We start from the raw sequence: 27,243 nt of genomic DNA on the forward strand, positions 1-27,243 counted from the left end.
CCTTTGTTTCTTATCTCTCTGGTGCCCCACAGGCCTGCACACTGGTGCCCTCCCCTGCCATCTCCCATCCTGGCTTCGAACACCACCCTGAGGTGGAGTCCTAGCCAAGCAATACAATGAGCAAAGGCATGGCACCTCCACCGCCTTCTCTCTTTGTCTCTCTGGGTGGCTGTCTCTGTCTCTCTCAACCCCTAAAGCCCCTCCAAACTCTCTGCCATGGGCCTGATCCTGCTGAGATGATTTAATGTCTGCCTATCCCAGCTGCCATCACCTCCTTCTCCTGGAACCTCTAGGGCTCCTTACTCTCAAGCCTGAGACCCAGGACCCTCCTACACCAGGCTTCCCCTCAATCTCTGGGCACATAAGCATATAGTAGATACGTAGAAAAATTTTGGAGGGTAATTTTATGGAGGCAAGTCCTGGGGGTAGTATTTGATTCTTCAACACAGCTTCATTTTTCGTACCTTAGAGGCACACACACCCTGTCTGAGCTTTTGTACCCTCCAACAAAGTAATTTGCCTTTTATCCTCCTCCTTGGTTTTGAAAACAAGTAAGATAATAAAACATTATAGGAAAGCTAATAACAGAAAAGGTCAGTCACTGGCCCTAGGCTGCCCCTCGATGCCTCCCCCAATCCCCACTTCTCATCTTTGCCCGTCATATCTATTTGCCATCCGAACACTCAGTTGTACCTCCTGCCTGGCTTCTGCCCAACAGGCCAAAAACTCGGTCTCGTGGATCACTTTTCCCAGAGGCATGTTATTCTGGAAACCAGCAGTCCTCAGAAGGGAAACATTTGAGCCCTGACTATGTTTATAGTTTCAGTGTCCTAGGCAATACCCCTGCAGAATCAGATCCCGGATCTTTTGTGCCATGTCCTAGGGGTGCTTCCTGGGGGTGGGTCACTGGGCAGAGGGTGATGCCATCCCTTTATTTGGAGCTGGGTAACTTCTGGGGTGGTCTTAGGTCAGAGTTGGACCTCTCCTCTCATCAGCCAGGCCCAGGTGACACTGGGCCCCCCATTCTCCCCTTCCCCATTTCTGGGGAAGCCAAAGGTGAGTAAGTGACGACCGCTTCCACTAGGGATTGAGGACAGCAAACTAGGCTGATGTGCCCAGATAAGGAAGGCCTCTAGGCAGGAGGTGACATTGGACCGGGCTTCTGAAAGACAATAGGGGGTGAGGAGAGCTGGGAAAGGGTGATCCTGGCAGAAGGAGCAGCAGAGGCAAAGGCCCCAAGGCTGGACAGGGTGACAGCTGAAAAGCTGGGGTGAGACCAGACCACGTGGGCCTTGCAAGAGGGGAGGAACGAGGATCATGCTTTTGGTTCAGGGAGGAGGTGGCCGGTAATGTGGGGCAGGACGTGACCAGTCACATGGTTGACGATGGAATTATGTGGCTGCATCAGAGAAGGGACAGTGGGATGACACTGGGGATACATGAGCTGTGGGACTGAGGGGGTGTTCCGGGGCTTCTCCAGGGCAATGGTGGGGTTCAAGGGCGGGGGACACCCCAAATGACGCGTGTCCTGTCACCAGCTCTGGACTCTCACAGGGGCCTCAGCATCCTCCCACGCGCTGGAAGTCACCCCTGAGAAGTGCAGGGTGAGGCCCCTCCTCTGTGGAGTTCCCGCGGTTCCCGCAGCCCTCCCCCTCTCTGCCCACACAATGCAGACCCCGGAGGCCCCCCACCGCTTTGTTCTCTTTCCCTCCACACATGGGCACGGTCACGCTGGCGGCTCCCTCTGAGCGCGGCTTACACACACATAATGGGAAGGGGGAAGAAAGCGTTCCCAGTCGCCTCCCCCTCCCCATTCGCCTCCGCGAGTCGCCTCCCCCAGCCCCTCCCGCACCGCGGGATCCCCGCCTCGGGACCCCTCCCTCGAGCACAGTACCTTTCACGAGACGCTCCCGGCCCGGAGAGGGGGAAGGGGGGCTTGGAGAGGGAGGGCTATTTTTAGAATGAATGGAAGAAAAGGGGGGGGGGGGAACAGCGAAAAAAGGGATGTAGGCTCGTAGAAACCTTCTGGCTCCCGAGAGGAAATTCCCCACACCCCAGGCCCAGGTGGAAGGTGGGTAGGGGGTTCAGAGACGGGGCGGGCGGAGCTGCGGGGGCAGCGGGCGAAGACAGTGGTCTTTGGGAGGGCGCCACGCTTCCTGGAGGTAAGGGGAAAGTTGGAGGAGACCAGCAAAACGTAGCCGGCAGCCCTACAGATTCCCGAGAGCTGGAGGGACCCCAGAGGTGGGCACTGTCCAGTCCAGACCCTCCGGGAAACAAGACTCGGAGAGGGGCTTGCGTAGAGCCAAGGTCATCGGAAGACTGAGCCCTAGACTCAGTACCCCATCCTCTAGTGACCCAGACCTCGGTAGCCGCATTGTTCTCGTTTGGCAGTGACCTTCACAAACCCTGCCATCCAGGCCTCTTCCTTTCACGTTCGGCGGGGTCCCGGCATCCTGCATTTAAGAGGGCTGGTTTCAGGGTATCACGACGCAACAGTAATACGGAGAAGTTTACTGTGGTTAGTTTTCTGGACATCCCGGGTCTCCCCTCCCTCGCTGGGACCTTCCAGCCCGGCCAGCATCACCAGCTGCCCCAAACCCCCGATTCCCCCTGGAGCCCCCGGGTCCCACTCAAGGTTCGTGGAGGGGGGGCGCTTAATAGCCTTCCTCTGTCGCCCTGGCCTCGGCTTCTTCCCCCGATCCCGGGAGTGGTCCCCGGGGGTTGGGAGGGCGGGGACAGCTGTCTTCTGTGCTGCTGGGTCGCTGGACCCAGGCCAGGGGCTCCCCCCGCCCCGGGTCTCAGTTTCCCCACCTAAAAAATGAGCGCCGCGGGCCAGCGGCGGCAGAGGGTCCTCTCGGCTCTTGGAACCTGGTCGGAGATTTGCTGGCACGCCCCTGCGGGGAGGGGGCTTGCGCGAGACGGGGATTCCCGCCCCCCACTTCTAGAGCAGCGTGGCGGGGGAGGGGGGCGCGCGGTGGCAGCCGCCGGTTGCCTCTCCCTCGGCGCGGCCGGCGCCCCCTCCCCGGGCGGCGGGGCGGGGCCCGGAACGGCGGGGAGGGGGTCAGCTCTGCGGCGGCGCGCACACTCCCTCCCGGCTCACACGCCCTTGCCCGGCCGGGCACTTGTCTTCGCGCTCGGGCCAGGCGCTGGGGCTCCAGCTGCCGCGGCCGACTCCGGCCGGTGAGTAGGCAGTAGAGGGGTGGGTTACAGGGTGGAGGTCTCCGCGGCGCTCGCCGTCTCCTCGGTGGGAGTCTCGGTCAGGGTTTGCCCGACTCGGAGAATTCAAAGCAGGAGCTGCGGAAGGGAAGGAAACCCCCTTCCATCCCTCTCGCCACTCAATACCAAGCCCCGAGTCAGCTCCAGGGCCCCCAACCCTGGAGAAGGGGGCTTCCGCTCCCGGAATTTGGGATGCGGAGACATCCTCCCACGGAGGTGAGGGTGGAGACATGCGGACCCTCCCGCGCGGCCCTCAGTGTGCTGGGGAGAGGGAGGACTGGTCCCAATGCCCCCTCCCCACTTCCTCCCCCTCCCCCCGGTCTTTCTCTCCCAGTCTGTGGCAGGGATTCCCCCGGCCGGCCTTGCGGCGGAGTAGAAGGAAACCCCCACCTGCCAGCCTACTGTGCGTTTGAGCGCCTGCTTTTTGGAGCTCGAGACTCTTCTCTCTTCTTCTCTGACCCCCACCCCCACGGACAGAGAGAGAGGCCCAGAGAGGGTTAGCACTTAGCCAAGGTCACGCAGCTGGGCAAGAGCAGAGCGGGGGTTTATGGCTCACTAACCTCAGAAGCCAGCGGGTGGTGTCAGCTCTGGGGTCCTCCACTCCCTGCGTTTAACCACAGGTGTGAGGGCCTCCCTAGGGGCCTTGGAAAGGGAGGAGGGTTTCTGTCATTCTCTCCAATCTCTCTGCCCTGCCAGAGGCCCCATGGGACTGAATGGAGAACACCCCCACCTCCCCACCCTACACCACCGACCTGGCTCCTTCCTTTTGGCTTCCAGGTCTTTCATGCCTCCTAGCCCCACTCCCCAAGCCAGCCCAAGACCTGGGAGGAAACCCTTGGGGGTGGGGGGAATTCCAGATGGGCAAGCCAAGCATTGTGAGCCTATAGAATAATTTCCACTCTGATAGCTCACCCGCTATTGATCTTCTACAATTCTCTGCCCTCCGAAGGGCCAGGGTCAACTTCAAAAGGCCCCCTGGCTAGAACAGGCAGCACCAGAGCCGTGAACCTGGCCGTGAGCCCCCACCCCAGACCTCTGGCGAAAGAAAGGGCGGCTGTGATGTTCACGGCTGGCTGAGTTTTCCCTTCAGTCCCATTCTGAGGTCTCCCCCAACCCTGCGGCACCGTGGGACCATCATGTGTCCCCTTCTGCCCTCTCCTCCAGGGCGGGATGAGGCTACTGTGCTCACATGGGGCTTCTGGAGACAGCGAACTCCGTGAGGGAGCCTCAGTCCCCAGGGCAGCTGCAGACCTGGGAGAATTAAGGGGCAGCCAAGAATAGAGCTGGTCAAGCTGGGGATTCCTTGACTCCTTTATCCTCACAGGCGCCCATGTCAGCCTCACCCACCCAGCTCTTCCTGTGGTGAAGGAATTGGTGGGGGTGCGGTGGGGGGGGCACGGGAGAGCAAGATAGGGACCCGCACAAGGAAAGGGTGTCAGGGGAAGGGGGGGGCCTCCAGGGAGAGGGGGGTCTAGTGTGGGGGGTGTATCTACAGCGGTTCAAAGAGGGGTCCGCAGAAGGAAACAGGCCCCCACCTGGACAGACAGCGCCACTCCTGATCACAGGTTTCCCTGAAGGTTTTCCTTACACGGTAAAACTCAGCTTGTCAGAGCACAGATCTGTTCTAGAGACCATTGCAGTCTGGGGGCCTCCTGGGACCCTGGCTCCACCCCACAACCCATGTCTGGTCCTTACAGGGTGGGGAGGGGGGGAAAGCAAAGTGGCCACAGCCCTCTGCCAGCCAAGTGGTAGCCCAGTGGGACTAAAGCAGACAGCTCCTTTCAACGTGTCTCATCAGGAAGACCCCTGCACTCCAGGGTGAGTGGATCGCAAACTCAGGTCACCTTTGGGAGTAGGGGGGTCGACCAGGGGTTGGATAGAAAAAACGATGACTTCAAAGTGCCAACCTTTGAAATACTACTACTAATATGATGATAATAATAATTATTGTCATGACTGTGTGTTCTGGAGTCCTCTCTGGAGAGTCAGTGTCCACTTTCTCAGGTCACTGGTGGGGGGAACCTGCTCAGAGAGGCTGAGTGATCCACCTGCAGCCACACAGCCAGAAGGAGGGAGTTGAACTGAGTTGGAGTAGCTCTAAGACCCCCGTAGTTTCCACCACCCAGATCCTATGACCTCACTCCCTAGAGACAACCCTCAGGGAGCAGCTCTTCTGATCCGTTTTTCTCCTGTGAATATTGACTGTCATTCTGGGCTTGGCAGTGAGCTGCCTGTATGGAAGGGACCAGGTGCCAGTGTCGAATGTGTGGGGTCATTCGTCAGTCAACAAAGACTAAGCAGTTATGGTATGCCAGGCCCAGGGCTGGGCGCTGGGAACACAGTGAGGAAACTAAAACAGAGAATGACTGAGGGGTAGGAGAGGCTTCCGCAGTTGGGCCTCTCCAGGGAGCTGACCATGAGCTGAGCCACAAGAGAGGAGGTGCAGCCAGTCAGGCAAGAGCTAGGAAAGCAGCATCCCAGGCAGAGGGAACAGCACGTGCAAAGGTCCTGAAGCAGAAACGAGCTTGGCATGTTTGAGGAACAGTGAGGAGACTGGTGTGGCTGGAACAGAATAAGCAAGTGAGAGAGAGGAGGAGGAGGAGGAGAGTGGGGGTTTCTGCAGGCAGGGGCTGTGGTGAAGGAGTGGACTGCAGAACAGTGGGGAGCTGTGGACGGTGTGTGAGCTGGGGAGAGATATATTATGATTTATGATTTTCAAAAGCCCCTGTGGCTGCCGTGGAGAACAAGGACTACTGGGGCAGGAGTGGAAGTGATAGAAGGCCAGAAGGGAGGCCAAAGGGGCATCTGAGTAGTCAGTTCGGCTGGTACCAGGTTGGGGCTGCAGGGATGCAGAAAAGTGGGCAGATTTAGACTGAACTGGGCATGGAGGATTAACTCTTTGGGGCCAATTTTCTGCCTGATGCTGAGGGGCCACGGGGAGGGAAGGAGGGACTCATTGTGCCTGGGGAAACTCTAGGAAGGCATCCTGGAGGAAGTGTGCTTGCTCTTTGAGCTGGTCTTTATTTTTTTTTTTTTTAATTTATTTGTCTGTGCCAGGTCTTAGTTGTGGCACTTGGGATTGTTGTTCTCTGTTGTGGCATGCAAACTCGTAGCATGTGGGATCTAGTTCCCTGACCAGAGATCAGACTCGGGCCCCCTGCAGTAGGATCGAGGACTCTTAGCCCCTGGACCACCAGGGAAGTCCCTGTTGTTGTTCAGTCGCTCGGTCACGTCTGACTCTTTGCAACCCAGTGGATTGCAGCATGCCAGGCTTGCCTGTCCTTCGCTGTCTCCTGGAGTTTGCTCAAACTCATGTCCATTAAGTTGACGATGCCATCCAACGAGCTCATCCTTTGTTGCCCCTTCTCCTCCTGCCCTCAGTCTTTCCCAGCGCTGGACTACCAGGGGAATCCCTGAGTTGGGTCTTGAAGGGAGTTTACCAATGGCCAGCTGGAGCCATGCTGGGCAGCTAATCATACAGATGCTGTGAGGGCCACATGGAACCGCTGAGCACTCAGAATTAGCAGCAGCATTATCATATTTTAGCAAGCAAAGATCCCTTCTGGGACCTGGCAGAGACTAGCCTGGAGCCCAAGAGGCCAGGAAGGAGCTTTTGAAATGGTTCAGATCAGGACTTCCCTGGTCATCCAGTGGTTAAGACTCCGAGCTTCCACTGCAGGGACACAGGTTTGCGCCATGGTTGAGAACTAAGATCCTGCGTGCTGAGAGGTGTGCTCCCCCCACAAAAAAAGGCCAGGTCATGATCAAGCCAGTAGCAATCGGGAACATCCAGGCAGCCATCACAGTGTTTGTGGCACGTTTAATTGGGATTAGCTCCCTGACTCTTCCCGTTGCCCTTGGAGGGTCCTCACTGCCCTGTTCAGGAAACTGAGGCTCAGAGAGGGACGGCCCCTTGTCCATGACCATGGCAAGAGTTTTTGGGGCAGCCGTAACAAATGTCTACAACCATGGTTGGCTTAAAACAACAGAAATGTATTCTGTCGCATTTTGGAGGCCAGAGGTCTGAAATCCAGGCATGGTAGGGCCACATTCCCTCTGGAGGCTCCCGGAGAGGTCTCTTCCAGCCTCTGGTGGCTCCAGATATTCCATCGATTGTGGCTGTCTCACTCCAGTCTCTGTCTTCACGTAGCCTTCTGCCCTGTGTGCATGTCTATATCTTCACGTGGTCTTATAAGAACACCAGTCTTATAGGTGCCCTCCAGATTGGCGCCCACCCTAATGCAGTATGTGAAAGTGAAAAGTGTTAGTCGCTCAGTCGTGTCCAGTTCTTTGCAACCCCATGGACTAATGTAGCCCACCAGGCTCCTCTGTTCATGGAATTCTCCAGGCAAGAATACTGGAGTGGGTAGCCATTCCCCTTTCCAGGAGGATCTTCCCGACCCAGGAATTGAACCCGGGGCTCCCCCATTGCGGCCAGATTCTTTATTGTCTGAGCCAATAAAATTAAGACCTCGTCTTAATTTAACTACATTTTCAAAGACCAATAATGTGATCAAAAAAGGTCCCGTTCTGACGTCCTGGATGAGCTAGAATTAGGGGGAGGGATACTGTTCAAATCAGAAGAGCCACACAGCGGGGCACCATACTTCAGAATCAAGCCTTGTGCCGAGGCAGGGGCTGTAGGGATGGGAACAGAGGGGTGGGCTGGAATGAATTCAGAAGTGATCATGGACTGGTCTGTCAGATGTGGGGGACTCTGGGGAGGAAGAGTTAGTCTGGAGCCTTCGAGCCCTTGGAGCCTGAGAGTGGCAAGGGCGGGAGGGCAAGCTAGAGTCTGGAGCAAGGATGCAGCTACCAGCTGAATGAGCAAGACAGCCCCAGGGCAGGTCCCCTGGTGGGTATGGAGGGTCTCCCTGCTGCTCACGGGAACTCTGTGCTAGTAACAGAGCCTTCTCTGCCTTCGAGCCACCCCCAGGCTTCCATCTCCTCCTCCAGAATAGGGACCAAGGGCTCCTCAGTGGGCTGCCCGTGGTAAGTAACAGAGAGGCCAGGCGCAGCCCCTTCCCACCCCTCCCTGGCCTCATTTCCCCTGTGAGCCATCTGCAAGCGCCAGTTGTATTTATTGATTGATTCAATATCTTATCTTGCCCACTGGCCTGAAACCCTGCGTTTGGGGGATTTGGGGTGTCTTCGTCATCACAGTAGCCCTGAAGACAGGAGGTGCTCAGTAAATGCTGATAGAGTGAATGAAGCTTCTGGGGGGGGGGTGTCCCTGAATACTGAAAAACCCAGGAACAAACCCTCTGGAATGCCTTTCCCCACGGTTGCCAGGACACTAGGGGGCTAAACCCTTCATGACTTCTGCTCTGCTCAGAGTCCTGCACACAGCCCCGAGAGTGGGGCCCCTGCTTGCCTCTGTGACCCCCCCCACTTGCTCCTTCACTCTAGCCCCACCAGTCTCCCTTCTCTTCCCCCATCACATCCTTCTCAGTGGTCTCACCTCAATGCCTTTGCCCTTGCAGTGCCTTCCTCTGGGTGTACCCTTCTCCAGCTTTTCTAGGGCTGGCTTCTTGGCCCGCCTTCAAATGTTCCTTCTTCCAAGAGGCCACCCCGGAACACCCTAGTTAAAGGCTCCCACCTCCGTTCTCATGTTCTCAGCTTCACTGGCTTCTTTTCCAATGCTTTTTTTTTTTTTTTGAAGCTATTTTTCTTTTTTTTTTTAAGTTAATTTATTTGGCTGTGCTGGGTCTTAGGTGTGGCACATGGGATCTTCAGTCTTCATTGCAGCATGCGGAATGTTTAGTTGGGGCATGCAGGGTCTTTTAGTTGTGCCATGTGAATCTAGTTCCCTGACCAGGGATCAAACCCTGGTCCCCTGCACTGGGAGCTTGAAGTCTTAACCACTGGACCACCAGGGAAGTCCCTCCCGTGCTTTTGTGTGGAAGCCTTACTTGTCCTTTACTAGTAAAGGTTGCTCCCTTCCTCGAGAAGATCAGCTCCAAGAGGGGAAGATTTATACCTGTCTCAGACTCTGCATCTGCTGCGCCACACCTGGAGAAGAAACTCGGTGGATGTGTGAATTAATGAGTGAATGTGTGGATGAATGAATGAATGAGAGAGTGAGTGAATACCTTCCTCACTCTGGCATTCCCACACTCACAGGGGATTCAGGGTCCCGCCTCCTTTGAGGCAGTCATTGGTTAGACCCAGGATGGGTCCGAGACTTCTGTGAATTTGCAGCTTGGGGGCAGGATGGAAAGGTGGCCAGTCTGTCCCAGCTCAGGCCATTGCCTCTGCCTCTGGGTGCTTCAGTTCCTGTGAGGTTCTCCCGGGTCGCCTGCACCCAGACCCACAGCCACTGCCCTGAACTTGTGGTCCACCCCTCAGGGCCCTGGGAGAGGGGCTTCATGTTTAGCCTCTATCCCCCTTACCAGTCTGTAGGTCATTTCCTGGGGCCTGAGTCCTGAGGGTCTCCCAGCTGAAGTTCATGTGCATGCTCTCTGAGTCCCTACCAGCTAACTGTGGGCTGCAGAGAAGCTCTGGAATGGAAACTCAGATATATCCCACTCAGTGTGTGCTAAGTTGCTTCAGTTGTGTCTGACTCTTTGTGACCCCCACCTCCACCCCAGTCTGTAGCCTGCCAGGCTCTCTGCCCGTGGGATTCTCCAGGCAAGAATACTGGAGTGGGTTGCCATGCCCTCCTCCAGGGGATCCGCCCAACCCAGGGGTTGAACATGCGTCTTATATCTCCTGCACTGGCAGGCGGGTTCTTTGCCACTAGTGTCACCTGGGAAGCCCAGAGCACTGCCTTTATTCACCTCTGACCTCTGTCCACCAATGCCAGCCTTGTCTCAGAGGGATGAGATTCAAGCAGACAACAGGGCCAACTTGGGTAGGAGGTGATCGGTCACCAGACTGACTGTCCTAAATGCAGCTCCGTGAAAGAATTTCCTGATCTCTTGGGGCATGTGAGCCCAAAGGAGAGATAGGGATCTTTCTAGAGAGAGAGAGATGGTAAATACGGAGCCTGCAGGGTCTGGTAGGATGGGAGGAGTGGACAGGCCTCTGCGGGCTGTGGTGGATGCTCTTGTGAATTTCTGGTTGTTTATACAGGGGACTTGAATTCAGAAAGCACTGGATACTGCAGCAGCTTCCCAGGTGGCGCAGTGATAAGAATCCACCTGCCAGTGCAAGAGACCCGGGTTTGATCCCTGGGTGGGGAAGATCCCCTGGAGGAGGAAATGGCAACCTACTCCACTATTCTTGCCTGGAGAATCGCGTGGACAGAGGATCCTTGTGCGCTATAGTCTGGGGGTGACAAAAGAGTTGGACACGACTCAGTACACACGCACAGTGCTACAGGGGCATGACAGCAGTCTGTGCAAGCCTGGGCCCATCCGTAGGCACGACAAGAATGCTTTTTGTGGGGCAGGGACCCATACGGGGGCAGGCACAGGCTGTCAGGGGCCACGACGTTGAATGCAACACAGGGATGTGTGCCAGACCCTGAAGGAGATGTGGGTGGCTCCATCACTGTTGTGCTTTAGAAAGAGGCCCCAGTGGCTCAGGCAAGGGAACAGCAAGTGCAAAGGCCTGGATTGAGCTAAGGGGAGTCTGAGGAGGCCTGGGAAGGGGGGCTGGTAAGTGGATGGAGGGATGCAGGATGAAGCATCTTTGAGAATGCATGCCCTTAACGGTTCCCAAACCCTACTCCTGGAGCCCCTATGGACACAACAGGGGATGGGGGTCCCCAGGCCTCAACTTCCAAACTAGCATAGACCATGGCTAGGCCTTCCTTAGGGTGCTCCCAGCAGGCTGGGATAAAGGACAGGCTCTGGAGATGAGGGACCAGGAGTCCCATCTGCTGACCTCCCACCCATCACCTGGCTCCGCTCACCCTCACCACCATCACTGACCCATGGGACTACCCCTGCCCAAGCCACTGTCCACTCACTCATTCATTCAGCCCAGCTATTTTCTGGGCACCGCAGAAAGAACAGACAGATGCCCCAAAGCAGTGGTGAACAGTCAGATGTTTCTGACCTGGCCCAAAGCTCAAGGCCAGGAGGAAAATAGATGGGGGACTGGGAGAGAGACAGGGGAACTGCTGCCCCCAGGAGCCCTCAGGCTGGGGAGGACAGAGCCAGGTTCAGTCACCCAGCTGACAGGGTGGGGATAGGGTAAGGCTGAGGTGGTGAGGCTGCCTGAGAATGGAGGAGGTAAGGGCTCTCCACCTTCCAGTCCCCAAGGCTCCTCTGAGCTTCCATGAACATTGAATAAGTGTTGCCCAAGGTCATCCTCAGTACCAGGGGAAAGGGGCACCATTTGGGGGACCAAAAAATAATCTCCTGTTGGCCTGCCATCCTGGCATTGGTTTGGGGAGTTTAGGACTGGGGGAGGGGGTTAAATCTGAGTGCATTCTCTCCTCTCAAAGAAGATGGCCTTTGCCCCAGCAAGCACCCCCCACCCCCAGCCCTGAAAGCCCCCACACCCAGCTCCAAGGCACTTTCTACTTGCCATCATCTTGTTTCCCCACCCCAAGACCCCGCCCCCCACACACACAGAGCGGAAGTTTGACGAGGTCATTTCAGGAGGGAGGTGGCCAGTCACTTGGCAAAGTTGTCACCTCTGCAAGTGCGTGCTGTGATCAGCCCCCTGGTGCGCAAATGTTGAGAGGTGGCTGGAGTTTGGGCACCTGATTTTGGAAAACGGGTGGCTAGGAGTTCTCAAAGACAATCGAGGACGAGAGTTTTCGCTTTGCCATGGTACTCTATACATCGCGCGGGGCAGGAGGGTGAGTTTGAGGACCAGCCTCGCGCAGAGGGGCGAAGGGGGCACCGGGGAATGAGGGATCTTTAAATGGAGGCGGGGCTTGCGGGGTCGCCGGGGGCGGTGCCAACCCGGGCTCGACCAATCGGCCGTGCCGCTGGCGTCGCACCGCCCCCTCCTCTCCCGGCCCGGGCGGGAGCTCGCCCCCCTGGCCGGGCCCGCGTACAGGGCGGCGGGGGATGAGAGCTCTGCCGCTGCCCCCGGCCCCACAGCCCCGGGGCCTCGCGCCCGCCCGCTGCTGCCCGCCCCGTCCGCAACCCCGGCCCCGGTTCCGGCCCCGACCTGGGGGTCCGTGGCCGCGTGGGTCCCTCTCCCTTCCAGCCTCGTCCGCCCGCCCGCGCCGCGTCCCGCAGGTACTGAGTGGTATGGGCAGGGGTATCCAGGGAGACATGTCCCGGAGTGAGATGCCGTTTGGGGTAGCGGCCAGGAGGGAGGATTTCCGTGGGGTCCGCAACCGAGAGGACAGCGCAGTGGGGGAATGTGTGTATGTGCACCGCCCGAGTGAGTCGATTCGCGGATCCCCATCCTGGAGGGGGAGGGTACTGGGTTCACTTTGGCGGGGGCAGAGCAGTGAGTCTCCAAACTCCATAGATACGGTGGGGGAGCTCTCGGGCTGGAGGCAGTGACCCAGGACTGACTTGGGAATGGGAGGAACGAGACCCTCACCACTGGCCCTTGTGTCCAGCCGTTAGGGGCAGCATGGCAGGGTTCGTAAAACGGGTCCCCTAGCTCTCCCAGGACAGATGTCGGGTACCCAGCGCAGCGCACTGTTCTGGCTGTCCTGGAGGGTGGGGCCTCAGATGTGAGTGCTGGAGGCTGGGGGTGCGCCAGAGATGCTGATGGAGACGCATCAGAGTGGAGGGCACTGGGGAGAGCAGGCTAGGGCAGGCTAACTGCACCCTGATGGGTGGTGAAGGGCGGAATGCCTAAGGGATGGGGCAGTCAGCCAGCGACTTGCTGCACCCACTCTCCAACAGCCTGGAGGGTGGGAGGACAAATGGATCCTGTCCGCCCGGCAGAGCTAGGGCCTGAAGAGTAATGGTGGAGGAGTGTCTTGGGGTCCTTCCCTACGCTCTACAGGGGCGCACAGCCCACAACTTGCCCACAAAACCTACAAGATTCTGCCATGTGCCGCTCTTGTCCACAGTTCCTGGGAGCAGTGAGGTGGGTGTTTTGCCCCAGGGAAGCTCTGCCTTTGAACGTAATGGGCAGGGGGAACTTTCTCCTGGTCCAGCTCTGAAGGACAGATTGCAGAATTGGGCAGTGGCACCACAACGTACCCATGACTGTGTGCTAGGCATTTGCCACGTGAGATCTCATTTCTTTCTGGTCACCGACCCTGCTGGGTTGGCACTAAGATGCCCCGTTACTAAAGAAGTAGCTGAGGAAGTGTCAGTGACCTCGTCCTGGCTGGAACACCCAAAGGTCCCTCTGTAATCAACCCATCATTTGTAAAAGAGCTCACTCGAGGGCCTTTGCTGTCTGGTCATTTTCTTTCTCTTCCTGTTGGTTGGGAAAGTTCAGAGGAGCTGGCCTCCTTGGTCTCTGCTGCCTGCACACTTTCTTCCCTGCTTCAAGAGCCTTCCTGGGTTCCCCCTGCCCTGCTTGGCCTACGGGTTTCCCATAGCATCTCTTGAAATGGTGCAGAAGGCAGGGTCTGCTCATCTCCTCACCCCAGCATTCAGGGAACAGAGGTCTTGTGCCCCAGACATGTGAGACACTTTTAGCAATTCCAGGAACCTTCAAAACCAAATACAGCCCACAGGGTGTTTCTTCCTTTTTAGAAGAAGTGCTTGAAAAACTCGGGGCCTTCACCCAGAAAAACATACCCTTTCATGGACATCGAAACCTTGGCTGGGGTTTTATAGGAGTTTCTGGTTCTTTGGGAAAACTCTGAGGATCCCGGGGATCCCACCTTTAGGCTCAGGTTGCAATGAGGGAGGGGAAGGTGAGCCTGGGGAGGAGTGGGGTCTCTTGTCCCCAAGGCCCTCTGGTCCCACCCAGTCTTTAGATTATGGGCTGGCCCCTTCTTCCGTGAGATCTCAGGCAGGCCTCTCAGTCCTTCCACTTCCTATGAGGTCATGGGAGGTGTCAGACAGCCACCACTCCTGTGCCCTGAGCTCTGTGATACCTCAAGGGCTGCACCAGACTGGCTCCCTTTCCGAATAGTCGCTGGTCAAGAGGGATCAAGGCAGATCCTGCCACCCCCAGACTGCACTAACTTAGCCCTTCCTGGCTGTGTGACCTCAGGCAACATGCTGAACCTCTCTGAGTCTTGTCTCCCATCTGTAAAATGTGAGTAAGAATGCCACTTGCCTCGCTGAGTAGCCATAGGGATTAAATACAGTAATTCTGACCAAGGTCTTGGTCCGCCTGGAAAATCCCATGAATGGAGCCTGGCGGGCTACAGTCCATGGGGTCGCAAAAGAGACAGGATTGAGCGACTGAGTAACAAATAACCGCATTAATGTGATGGGCCCTAGGAAGGCCCTCCAGGCCTCCGCCCTCCTGGAAGTCACCTGCTGCCTATCCGCATGCCCCACCCCACTCCCTCTCTGCCCAGGGCATGTCAGGACGCGGCCGCCAGGCAAGGAGGAGCATGGCCGCCGCGTGGCTGAATTTGGCCTGTGTGTTAGGTGGCTGAGTCACATCCCCAAATTGCATCTTCATCGGTGCGTTTCAGAAGGTCGTTTGCAGCGCCCCCACCCCCTCCCAGTCCTGTCTGCCAGGCCATCCCCTCTTCTGCCTGCTCTCCCCAAGCCCTGGGTAGAGACCCTTCTGCACCTTCAGGAGGGAAGCTGGGAGGACTGTGTGGGTCTCCTTGTCTCTTGGGGCAGAGCAGGGCTGGTGCTGTGTGTGTGTCCCGGGGCAGGCTCTTAGTCCCACCTAGCAGCTCACAGCCCTTCAGGTGGCTAGCAGGGACCATAGCCCCAGAAGAAGTGGCGCCTGACTGCTTGTGAAGACAAGGAGAGAGATCAGGGCCAAGATCAGCCTTAGAATCTGTGAAGTGCTGGGCCTGCAGGCGATCAGCCCATACAAACTGTAATGTGCTGGGCCCACGGGGGGCCAGCTCTTATAAACTGTGAAGCGTCAGGTCGCAGGTGGCCACAGCCTGGTTGGTAGGATGGATGGAGTGGGACGTATCCTAAGACTCATGTTTCTGGTGTTCTTCCTGGGTGCTGGTACCCTCGTCTGGGGACATGTAGTGAGTGGGACAGACACTGGCGGCGAGGTGGACATGGACACTGGCAGTCCTGCAGTGCGTGCCCTGGTTGGTGCTCTGGCCAAGGTCACCCGCGTCTCGCCTGGCAACCTTGCTCATTGTGGTGTGTCTTGGTGTGACACTGTCTGAGTCTCTCACCCCCAGAAACGTGGTTTCAGGGCCACGGAGGTGTCTTGTCTCTGCATGCAGCCCCCTCTCCCGAGCCCCCCAGCACATGCCAGCTTAGCCTTTTCCAAGAGGACAACACTGGACCCACAGCCCACTGCTGCCTGGCTTCTTGGGAGAATCCCACAAGGCAGCCTGATGCAGGATCTGCCTTGTAAGGAGACGGATCCTTCATTGCACAGTGAAGGGAAACTGGTGCCTCAGTTTCCCCATCTGTACAACAGGCCAAATCCTAGGACCCCTCTTTTGGGAATGTTGTGAGAATTAAGGAGAAAACTCTACCTGAAGGACAGAGCCCGGCATGGAGTGGGTGTTCAGTAAACACAGGCTGTGGTGGCAGCTGGGGGTGCCTGTGGGGGTGAGGAGTGAGAGAGTGGGCTGGAGTGGGTGGAGCAGTGGAGGGTCTGGCAAGACTGGACTCCAGGCAGGCTCATCCTGTGCATGTCACCGTCTTCAAGGTCCTCGCTCCTGCCCGTGACACGCGGGACCTGGCCCCAGGCAGGCGCGGAATCTGAGGATGTCAGAGCATATCAGCCTGTCTGCTTCTCCGTAGCCAGTTTCCTTTGTGGGGAAACTGAGTCTGGCCCAAGGTCACAGGACCAGACCAAGGTGCTGTAGAATCAGTACTGGGGTCTTTTTGTCTTTTGGCTGCATCACATGGCTTACAAGGTTTTTAGTTCCCCAGCCAGGGACTGAACCCGTTCCTCAGCAGTGAGAGCACAGAGCCCTAACTCCCGGACCCCCATGGGGTTCCCTGGGATCTTTTTCTTTTTAAATTTTATGTCTTTGTTTTTAGCCACACCTTGGCTTGTGGGGTCTTAGTTCCCTGACCAGGGATTGAACCCAGGCCCTCAGCTGTGGGAGCACAGAGTCCTAACCACTGGACTGCCAGGGCATTCCTCAATTCTGGGATCTTAGAATTAAACCCTGGATTGTTCCTTTGGTCCTGGAATCCAGGCAGGAGGGAGCTGAGGGTCTCACAGCCATAGTCACGGTCCCTAATATCTCCCTGGCCATACCTTTGTAAGTATGTTCAGGCCTTTGGACAACTCTACGTGGTGGTGGTGGGGCATTGGAGGCTCAGTAGAGTGATATTAATTTGTCCAAGATTCCAGAAGTCAGGAGTCAAGTCTGGGTTGGAACCGCCTCGTGACGGCTCACTGGTTGTTGTTCAGCCGCTAAGTCGTATCCGACTCTTTGCAACCACACGGACTGCAGCACTCCAGGCTTCCCTGTCCTCCACTATCCCCCGGAGTTTCTCTAAACTCATGTCTGTTGAGTCAGTAATGCCATCCAACCATTTCATCCTCTGTTGCCCCTGCTTCTCCTCCTGCCTTCAGTTTTTCCCAGCATCAGGGTCTTTTCCAGTGAGTTGGCTCTTCTCATCAGGTGGCCAAGGTATTGGACCTTCAGCTTCAGCATCAGTCCTTCCAATGAATATTCAGGACTGATTTCCTTTATGATTGACTGGTTTGATCTCCTTGCTGTCAAAGGGACTCTCAAGAATCTTCTCCAGCCCCACAACTCAAAAGCATCAATTCTTCAATGCTCAGCCTTCTTTATGGTCCAACTCTCACATCCCTACATGACTACTGGAAAAACCATAGCTGTGACTCTATGAACCTTTGTCAGCAAAGCAATGTCTCTGCCTTTTAATACACTGTTTTGGTTTGTGTCTTTTAATTTCGTGGCTTCAGTCACCATTCACAGTGCTTTTGGAGCCCAAGAAAATATTAATAAAATCTGTCACTGTTTACACATTTTCCCCTTCTATTTGCCTTGAAATGATGGGACCGGATGCCGTGATCTTAGTTTTTTGAATGTTGAGTTTCAAGTCAGCTTTTTCACTCCTTTTTCACCTTCATCAAGAGGCTTTACAGTTCCTCTTCACTTTCTGCCATTAGTGGTATCATCTGCATATCTGAGGTTGTCAATATTTCTCCTGGCAATCTTGATTCCAGCTTGGGAGTCATCCAGTCCAACATTTCTCATGATGTACTCTGCATGTAAGTTAAATAAGCCCGGTGACAATATACAACCTTGATGTACTCTTCCAATTTCAAACCAGTCCATGTCTGGTTCTAACTGTTGCTTCTTGACCTGCATACGGGTTTCTCAGGAGACAGGTAAGCTAAGGTAAAGTGGTCTTACCTTAAGACCACCTTAAAGTGCTTCCAGACCGCTCATTTAGGTGGCCTCTAATCCTCCCAGGTAAACCAGCCAGCAGAATTCCATCTTGAGGCTTTCAGAGGTGTTTACTGAGTGTCGCCTGTGTTTATTGCTCTAGGTGTTTATTGCTTTTAGCGTCCATTGCTTTAGGTACTTGGAAACAGAAAAGTCAATGGGCAAAGGCCTGGTAGGAGGGTGTTCCAGGCAGAGGGTACAGCAGGTGCCTCAGAGTGTGCAAGGGCCCTGAAGCAGGACCAGGCTTGTTGGAACCTGGTGATGGGGAGGTCAGTGTGGCTGAAAGGGGGTGACTCTGGGAAAGTGAGAAGGATAAGATGGGTAGGAGCCAGATGATAGAGGCCTCCTGGCCACAGGGAGGAGTTTTTATGTGATAGTGCTGGAGAGCCACGGGCAGGTTTGTTTTTGTTTTACATTTGTTTACTTATTTTTAGCTGTACTGGGTCTTAGTTGCAGCATGTGGCTCTTCGTTGTGGGCCGCAGACTTCTTTCTAGTTGTGACATGTGGGCTCCAGAGTGCGTAGGCTCTGTAGTCGCAGTGTGCAGGCTTAGTTGCCCTGCAGAGTATGGGATCTTTGTTTCCCCGAACCAGGGATCGAACCCGCATCCCCTGCACTGGGAGGCGGATTCTTAACCACTAGACCCCAGGGAAGTCCATGTGGAGGTTTTGAGCCGAGGAGGGCCATAGGTTGGCTTGGTTTCTGGGGTGGTCAGTCCACATGTCAGCTGCAATGGGCTCATGGCCTCTCTAGCCTCAGGATGTTCTGGGGTGGGGATCCCTAGCCATCTGGTCAGTTGGCCAGGCCCTGACATGACTGTGTTCTCTGTGCCCTGCAGGTCAGCGCGGGAGCCCAGTTGCTGAGCCATGCCAGGCCCCAGGCGGCCGGCAGCAAGCCCAACGCCAGCACCCACATAGTCATGAACAGCCACAGACACAGTGGCTGCGAGGGACGGCCACTAGGTGGCGGGCTGGGTGCCCTGGGCCGAGATCCTCTGGACCCCGAGGCCGGCCACCCCCCGCAGCCTCCAAATGGCCCAGGCATCCAGGTGGTGGTGGCCAAGAACGAGCCGGCGCAACCCTCGCCTGGCAGCCCCCGGGGGCAGCCCCAGGACCAGGAAGAGGAAGAAGATGAGGAAGAAGATGAGGCGGTCAGACAGAGGGGCTCAGGGAAGCCCCCCAGCGTTGGCCACCGCCTGGGCCACCGGCGGGCGCTCTTTGAGAAGCGGAAGCGCCTCAGTGACTATGCCCTAATCTTCGGCATGTTCGGCATCGTTGTCATGGTGACAGAGACGGAGCTGTCCTGGGGGGTCTACACCAAGGTAGGCATGGCCCTTCCCCCTGGCACCCCAGGGAGGCCCTGCTGGTCCCACTTGGCTTCCCGAGACCCCCTTGGGCATGGGGTCTGGGACCACATCGGCCCTAGGAGACGTGGGCGGGGGATGCTGAGGGGACCCTGGAGGTGGGAAGGTGGGGGCACCCAGGGCCTCCTGTTGTTTCCACCCCCTGGGGGCAGCAGGAAGGCCTCAGGTGGGGCCCAAAGTCTCCAGCCCCTTCCCTCCGCCTTGCACCATGGGGCTGCGCTTTCGCTGAACATGGGAAGGGGGCTGCTGGAGCACCAGAGAAGAGCTGCTTTGAGGAGCAGGGAAAGAACTTTGCCCCTTTTGAGGGTGAGCCGGGCCAGGTTATGAGCCGGGTTGTGGGTCCCCAAGTGGTGCCAGGACGGAGGGAGATGAGAGCCAAGTCAGCCTGTGAACTGTAAAGTGCTGCATCTGCTCGAGGCCTGGTTTTATAAACTGTGAAGCGCTGTGCCCATGTGAGGCCTGGCCTTATAAACTGAAGTGCCGCCTTGCTGTGAGCCCAAGCCTAAGGAGTAAGGACCGGAGCTTCACTTCCTGAGCAAAGTGACCAGGTGGGGGGTCAGGAGGGCTGCCCGCCTCCACAGTGTCTGTCCTGCCCTCTGCTCTCTCTTTGCCCAGGAGTCCCTGTACTCATTTGCACTCAAATGCCTCATCAGCCTCTCCACGGTCATCCTGCTGGGCCTGGTCATCCTCTACCATGCCCGAGAGATCCAGGTCAGTGCTCAGTGGGGCTAGGGCAGCTCCCCTTCCTGCACCCCGGAGCCCCCGACACCAGCCACCTCCATGCGTACACACTCAGTTGTGTCCAACTCTTTGTGACCCTTTGGACTGTAGCCTGCCAGACTCCTCTGTCCATGGGATTCTCCAGGCAAGAATACTGCAGTAGGTTGCCATTTTCTCCTCCAGGGGATCTTCCCAACCCAGGGATTGAACTTGCTTCTCTTGCGTCTCTTGCATTGGCATGTGGGTTCTTTACCGCCAGCGCCAGCTGGGAAGCCCCCAGGACCTGGGAACCCTCTAAAACACAGAGGGATCAATAGCTACTTTATAGAAGGAAAAAAAAAAAAAAAGATCTCCATGGAAACACACTGTTTAGATCACTCTAAATTTCCTGGAATGCGCATCGTCATTTTAATTTTCATCGATAATTTGGTAAAGAAGACGAACAGTGAGGGAGCAGGCAGTGGGCTGGGGTTCTGAGGGGCACGTGGATTATTTTCGCAGCCCTGGGGTCTTCTGAGGTTTTGCAGCCCTGGAGTCCAGTGTTTGTAGCCCCAGGTTCCTTCTCCTAGTCCACTGGACCTGTGTTTGAAAGATTTCTCATGTGCCAAGGATTCTCCTATTTCAGGGGTGATCAAAACCTGGTCAGGTCCCTGGAGAGCCACGTTCAGGGCTTGTAAGGCACGTGTTACCACAGCAGGCCAGCACCAGGGCCTGGGGACACCAAAGGGGGTCAGATCTGGCTCCTGACTCTGGCCTTTGACCCCTGACCTCAAGGAGCCACAGCCTGGCAGGAGATGGGCATAGGAAAATCCTACCTAGGTTGTACTGTATGCAGACCTGTCAGCGGACACCCAGAGTCTGGTACACGGGAGGGGGTCCTCAGTCTGGCTAGGGGTTGGGGGAGGAGGACGGTGACCCTTGAAGTAAAGGAAGCATTTCTAAAGGGACAGCTGGGAGCAGCAACCGTTAAACATGGAGTTACCATATGACCCAGCAATTCCACCCCTAGTCACACACCCAGGAGAAACAACAACTACATCCACACCAAGATATGTACCTGTGTGTTCAGAGCAGCATTATTCACAATTGCCTAGAAGTGGAAACCACCCAAATGTCCACTGACTGACGTATCGATAAACAAACGGTGGTCCGTCCATATAATGGCATACTATTCAGCCAAAATAAAAAAGGAGGACGCACCATACGTTTGCAACACCACAGCTGAGTGTCTTACACAACAGAAGTATATTTTCTCGTGGGGCTTCCCTGATGGCTTAGAAAGTAAAGAATCCGCCTGCAATGCAGGAGACCTGGGTTCGATCCCTGGGTTGGGAAAATCCCCTGGAGAAAGAAATGGCAACCCACTCCAGTATGCTTGCCTGGGAAATCCCATGGACAGAGGAGCCTGGCAGGCTACAGTCCACAGGGTCATAAATAGTCAGACATGACTGAGTGACTAACACAACATGTATTCTCTCACATCTCTGGAGGCTGGAAGGCCAAGGTCAGGTGCTGGCAGGGTTGGTTTCTCCTGAGGCTCTCTCCTTGACTTGCAGGCGGCTGTCTTCTCATTGTGACCTCACACAGCCTTTGCTCTATGGGCATATACCCTTCTATGCACATATACCCCTGTATATACCCTTCTTAGAAGGACACCAGTCCTGTAGGATGGGGGCCCCACCCCTATGAGGTCATTTAATCTTAATTATATCTTTAAAGGCCACATTTCCAAATAGAGTCATATTGGGGGCTAGGGCTTTAGCAGTTGAATATTGAGTGGACAAAGTTCAGTCCATAACTCTCCCCACTCTGGCCCACCTCCCAAATCCATGTCCTTCTCCCATGCAAAATGCATCAATCCCAGCAGCCCCCAAAGTCTTAATCCATTCCAGCATCAACTCAAAGTCCAAAATCTCCTTTAAATATCATCTAGGGACTTCCCCAGTGATCCAGTGGTTAAGAATCCACACTTCCACTTCAGGGGCCCAGGTTCGATCCCAGGTCAGGAAAGTAAAATCCCACATACTGTGCAGTGTGGCCAAAGGAAAAAAGAAAGAAAGATTATATTTAAATGTGTGTGTTCTGTTACTCAGTTGTGTCTGACTCTTTGCAACCCCGTGGACTGTATAGCTCACCAGGATCCTCTGTCCATGGGATTATCCCAGCAAGAATACTGGAGTGGGTTGCAGTTTCCCACTCCAGGGGATCTTCCCGACCCAGGGATCAAACTTGCGTCTCTTACATCTCCTAGATTGGCAGGCTAAGTATCATCTAAAACAGACATGGGTGAGACTTGAGGTGCAATTCCTCTGGAGACAAACTTTTCCTCCAGCCGTGAACCAGATAAGTTGCGTGCTTCCAAAGTCCAGGGGTGGGACTAGCGCAGGATAGACATTCCCATCCCCGAAGCCGACAAATATGAAAGGAGAGGAGTGAGAGGTCCTAAACTTGTCTCAGACCTGCCCAGGCAAATTCCACTGGGTGTGAAGGCTGGAGAATGATCCTCACTGGCTCAGCGCCCCACCTTCCAGGCCTACTGAGGTGCAGCCTTGCCTCCTTGACCCTGGCCAGTGGCCTTTTGTGACTGCCGTCTTTTACTCAGCATAATGTCTTCACGGAGTAGCATGTGCCAACGCTTCACTCCTCTTCATGGCTGAGACATGTTCCGTGTGTGGAAGGACCACATTCTGTTTCTCTCTCCATCCCTGGATGGACGTTGGCTAGTTTCTTCTTTGGGCGCCTGTGAACAGTGCTACTGTGATTGCATGCACACAGGATGTGTTTGAACAACTGTTCTCATCTCTCTTGCCCATACACCTAGGAATGGGAGGGCTGGGTCAGAGGTAACTCTGTGTTTGACTTTTGGGGAAACACCTGTGCCCTGTTTAGCTGGACTTATGGCAACCCTGGGCACTAGGGGGTTTCGCCTGGGAGGCCATGTTTGTTGTGGAAGCTGGTGCAGTTTGGGGCTGGGATCTCCCTCCCTCCGTGGCCTGGGCGCGTGTCCAACACCCGCTGCGTCCCGCCCACCTGATCTCTGCAGCTGTTCATGGTGGACAACGGGGCTGACGACTGGCGCATCGCCATGACGTGCGAGCGCGTGTTCCTCATCTCCCTGGAGCTGGCCGTGTGCGCCATCCACCCGGTGCCCGGCCACTACCGCTTCACGTGGACGGCGCGGCTGGCCTTCACGTACACACCGTCAGCGGCTGAGGCCGACGTGGACGTGCTGCTCTCCGTGCCCATGTTCCTGCGCCTCTACTTGCTGGGCCGCGTCATGCTGCTGCACAGCAAGATCTTCACGGACGCCTCCAGCCGCAGCATCGGTGCCCTCAACAAGATCACCTTCAACACGCGCTTCGTCATGAAGACGCTCATGACCATCTGCCCGGGCACTGTGCTGCTTGTCTTCAGCATCTCCTCCTGGGTCATTGCTGCCTGGACCGTGCGGGTCTGCGAGAGGTGCGCCCCTGACCCCCTGGGCCCTGACCCCCCATGACCCTCAGGCCCACCCACAATTTTAGTGACCCCAGGGCTCCCCCAGCCATCACTCTGACCCTGCTGAACCCCGTACCCACCCATGGCTCCATCCCTGTGAACCCTGATCCTGCTAACCCCTCCCCCCAGTTCCTGGCCTCAGCGACTCTCTCTCACATGCAGCTTCCTCCTCCCTGGGACTCCAGCCCTCTGTCCCCAGCCACCCCCAACTCCTACCCTGACCCTCACCCCTCCAGCACCCCATCCCTCTTCCCGCTTCCCCTCCCTCCAGGGGCCCCTCCACTGGCCCCGTCTCTGGCCCAGGGTGGTGGAGGCAGCAGGAACAGGGACCCCCTTCGTCCACCTGCACCCCCCACAAGGTAACCTGCTCTCCTTCTCCCCTCTGCCCACCCTGCCGGACTGTAGGGAAAACATGTGAGTCCTACCCTCAGCCGAGCTATGTGTGCAAAGCTGCCAGCTGTCCCGCCCGCCAGGAATTTAAGATCAGCTGCCACCAGGGGAGGGAGCGGATAGGGGAGGCGGGTGTCCGGGACCCGCCCAGAGCCCATGGGCCGTGGGGAGAGCTTGTCCCAGTGCCACCAGGCAGGTGGGTCTGGGTCACTCTTGGGCCTGGTGCCCTGGGCATCCCTGGGGTCCTTGGCACCAAGGAGGGGGCAGCAGAAGGGAGTAGAGGGAAGAAGAGTTTAGCTCTGGTGCCCGGTTGAGGCAGCTGGCCCCAGGGGGCAGGGACAGCTCCTTCAGTGTGTCTGGGATGAGCGGGCACAGTCCCAGCTTTTAAGACCCCCATACGGCGGTTTGTTCTGAATGGCCTTGGAGGGTGCAGGGCCATCCAGCCAACTTACAGATGAGAACACTGAGGCTCTGAGGAGCTAAAGGGACACCCTGGAGGCCCAATTCCTGCTTCTCTCCAGAAACCCCCCGGGGCTTCATGGAGAGGGAAGGGTCCCCCTGGATCTCTCAGGGCAGGGAAATGCCTTGTCTGGGAGGGGGTCTCTCTTGCCTCTTGATGAGCTGGGTAGGGGCTGTAATGGGTGGTGCTGGCACTGGGCTTCCCGGGAGGTCCCTGGGCTGGACCTGTCCCCAGAACCCCAATCCTCACCCCTTCAGTTGTCCCCTCCCCGACCCCGCCTCCGCCTGATGTGGGGCTCCTGGCAGAGAGGGCCCAGCTCTTCCCGTCACCAAGGCTGAGGATCATATGGGGGCTCCTTATTCCCCTGACATGCCTCCATGCCAGTTCCCACAGACCCGAGGGCTGGGGGCTGGGGAGTGGGAGAGGGTGCCCCGTGTCAGGCATCGCTGAGGTCCAGGCTGGGTCACTGCAGGGGCGCCTGGTGAGGGCGGGGAACGGGGCAAGGTCAGGGGCAGCCAATCCTAAATTCTGAGCCCTGTGACACCGCTTGACGCCCCCTCGCCGCCTTGCTCCACCCCAGTGGCTCTGTCCCACCCCACCTCCTGCATGCCCCCCACCCCCTGGTCCGGGGTGACCCAGTAGCCCCCACCAGAGCTCCAGCCAGGCCTGGAGCCTCCGCGCCCATGGCTGATGGCTGATAGGTTTCCGGCTCCTCCTGCCTCCTGGGTGTGAGGTGTTGGTCTCTGGAGAAGTGGAAGCTGGTGCAGCTTCAGGCTCGGGTGCCACAGTGAAAGACGAGGCTCAGTCCCTGGTGCCCCTCACCCAGCAGGCAGCTGGAAGCCCAGGCTGAATGGAAAGGCCTCCATCCCTCCTTCCCACCTTTTGGGTTTCCATCTCGTCTTTTTTCTTTTCGGTCACGCCCCACGGCATGTGGGATCTTAGTTCTCTGAACAGGGATTGGACCTGTGCGCCATACATTGGAAGCTCGGAGTCCTAACCACTGGACCTCCGGGGAAGTCTCCATCCCTTCCCTATCTTGAGCCCCTGACCCCAGCCCCATCTGCCTGGAGCAGCCCTCCCCACCAGCTCCCCCTGCCCGGCCTCTGTGGCCCAAAAAGAGAGGGGTCATCTGGGAAGGGTTTCCTGACCTCCCTGAGCTGGAGGGGTTTTGCAAGCAGGGGACTGGGCTGGAGCAAAGCTTTGAACCACCCCCAGATCCAAAGCACCAGTCCCTCAGCCTCGGGCTGACCATAGATACCATCAGTTCGTAGCCTGTGCGGCCAGAGTCTCAGGCTTGGCTTTGACTGGGACAAAATCATGTCCCTTTGCACGGCCTTGGAATCTGCCCTCTTGAATAACAAAAGTTGGGTCCCAGGTCTCTTCCCAGAGCTAAACATGCTACCACCTTTCCCTCCTAACACCAGAAAATTCTCAGGCCTGAAGTTGGAGCAGTTGCCCTCCACGAGTTGACTGTCCTAGGACTCCCATCCCCAGGGCTTGCTCCTGTAGGCTTCCGTCTCCCCGTGGAGCCCTCCTCCTTCCCCAGGGCCTTGCTGACTAGGGAAGTTCTTCCTGGTGTCTGACCTGAATCCTCGCCTCTACTTCCTGCCGCTTCTGGTGCCCATGGCCACCCGTGTTTGCGTCTGTCTGTGTGTCTGTCTTTGGGAGGGGGATCGTGTGCTTATGCGTGGACACATGTGGACACTCCCTCACCTGGACCCCTACTGCCCCGTAACGAGCAGCTTGGCGGTCAGGTGAAAGGAGGGTGTTGGAAGGGATGCTGGGGAGGAGGGTGTGGGTGCCCTCTGCCCTGGGGTGTCCTCAGGAGGACCATGGGGCGGTCCTGGGCACTAACCATTGCCCCACACTGCCCTACAGCAACACTTTGGACACTTTGAGCCTCCAGAGTGGTCAGCTTCCTGCGGTCAAGGCCCCCATGCAATCAGGTGGACCCAGGGCCCTGCCTTCCTGGCACTGCCCCTGGAGTTGTGATGAAGGCAGAGGGACCAGTGTGGACTGACTAGGCCCTCCCTGGCTCCCCTTCAGGTATCACGACAAGCAGGAAGTGACCAGCAACTTCCTGGGGGCCATGTGGCTCATCTCCATCACCTTCCTGTCCATCGGCTACGGTGACATGGTGCCCCACACCTACTGCGGGAAGGGCGTGTGCCTGCTCACCGGCATCATGGTAAGGGCGAGGGCCCGTGCATGTCCCCACTGACAGGAGCTCCCCCAATTTCGAGCTGGGCCTGCTCAGAGTTCCTCCGTGTGCCAGCCCTCCATTGCCCCCTTCCCTGATGGGACATGAAACCCACCCCTTTAGGCTTCCAGGGGACATCTCTTCTTGGCTTCTTCCAGCCTGAGTCATACAGCTTCTGTGCCTGCCAGGCCAAATGCTGTGGTCCACTCTGAACCAAGAGTCACCATTGCCCCTTTGTGCCCCACAGCCCACGTAACTCACGGTCCTTGGGTCCAGGGCAAGGGGCTTGATGCTTCTGTGCCTTGGTTTCCCTGGCTGTAACCAGTGCCCACTCCCTCTGCTTCTTGCAGGGACTCAGTCCCTTCATTTTTGTGAAATGTCTAAAGTCATGAATGCCTCAGATACCCAGTCAATACCCCCGACCCCTACCATCACAGCCCAGTTCCCCATCCTTGCCTAACTCTCAGGGTGTGCTGAGCATCCCCACTGAGCCCCTTGGGTGTGAAGCTTATCTCATGTGACTCTGGGCCCAGGCAGCACCCCGTCTTCCCTAGAGTCTTCCTAAGTCCGTCTGCTTGTGTGGGCAACCTTTGACGTCTGGTGCCTTGTCTTTACCGTGATTCGATCATTAGGTTCCCTGCCCATCCCTTCCTTCTGAAACCTTCTTTCTCTCCAAGGTTCTTTGATCTCCATAAGTGCTTTTCCATATTTTGAATTATGACTCGTTTGACATATGGTAGGGAATGCCTATCCCTAGCCCCCAGTTAACATGTTCATTTTGATGCCAGAAACTTGGCCTCTGTGTACTGATTTCAAATCAAATCTTGGAGATAGAGTTTGGGGTGAAATATAAAAGAATAGCTTTATTGCTTTGCCAGACAGAAGGGGACACAGCAGGCTTGTGCCCCTCAAAACTGTGTGTCCCAACCCGGGAGGATTTGGTGAAGCGTTTCATAGCAATGGCTCCAGGGTGGAGTTTTCCCTGGTGGTTCAGGTGATAAAGAATCTGCCTGCAATGCAGGAGACCCGGGTTCG

General features: G+C 56.6%; 1 protein-coding gene across 4 annotated transcripts in view; it reads left to right on the forward strand.

The window, feature by feature from the left end:
* The window catches only part of KCNN1 (potassium calcium-activated channel subfamily N member 1), a 28,580-nt gene continuing 13,482 nt past the window's right edge, over positions 12,146–27,243 (forward strand). For 2 of the 4 annotated variants that reach the window (XR_001918370.1, XM_018051407.1), the window contains exons 1-6: positions 12,146–12,359; positions 18,416–18,898; positions 19,556–19,651; positions 22,704–23,122; positions 23,564–23,572; positions 26,055–26,196. Coding sequence is in view for 3 of the 4 variants with exons in the window: in XM_018051407.1 (XP_017906896.1) it covers positions 12,186–12,359; positions 18,416–18,898; positions 19,556–19,651; positions 22,704–23,122; positions 23,564–23,572; positions 26,055–26,196 (1,323 nt within the window). In the remaining variant the exon portion in view is untranslated. The remainder of the gene's footprint in view (positions 12,360–18,415; positions 18,899–19,555; positions 19,652–22,703; positions 23,123–23,563; positions 23,573–26,054; positions 26,197–27,243) is intronic. The other 2 variants (XM_018051408.1, XM_018051410.1) reach the window with 1 other exon arrangement.

This window comes from Capra hircus, chromosome 7 (genome assembly GCF_001704415.2).
Source record: "Capra hircus breed San Clemente chromosome 7, ASM170441v1, whole genome shotgun sequence".
NCBI lineage: Eukaryota > Metazoa > Chordata > Mammalia > Artiodactyla > Bovidae > Capra > Capra hircus.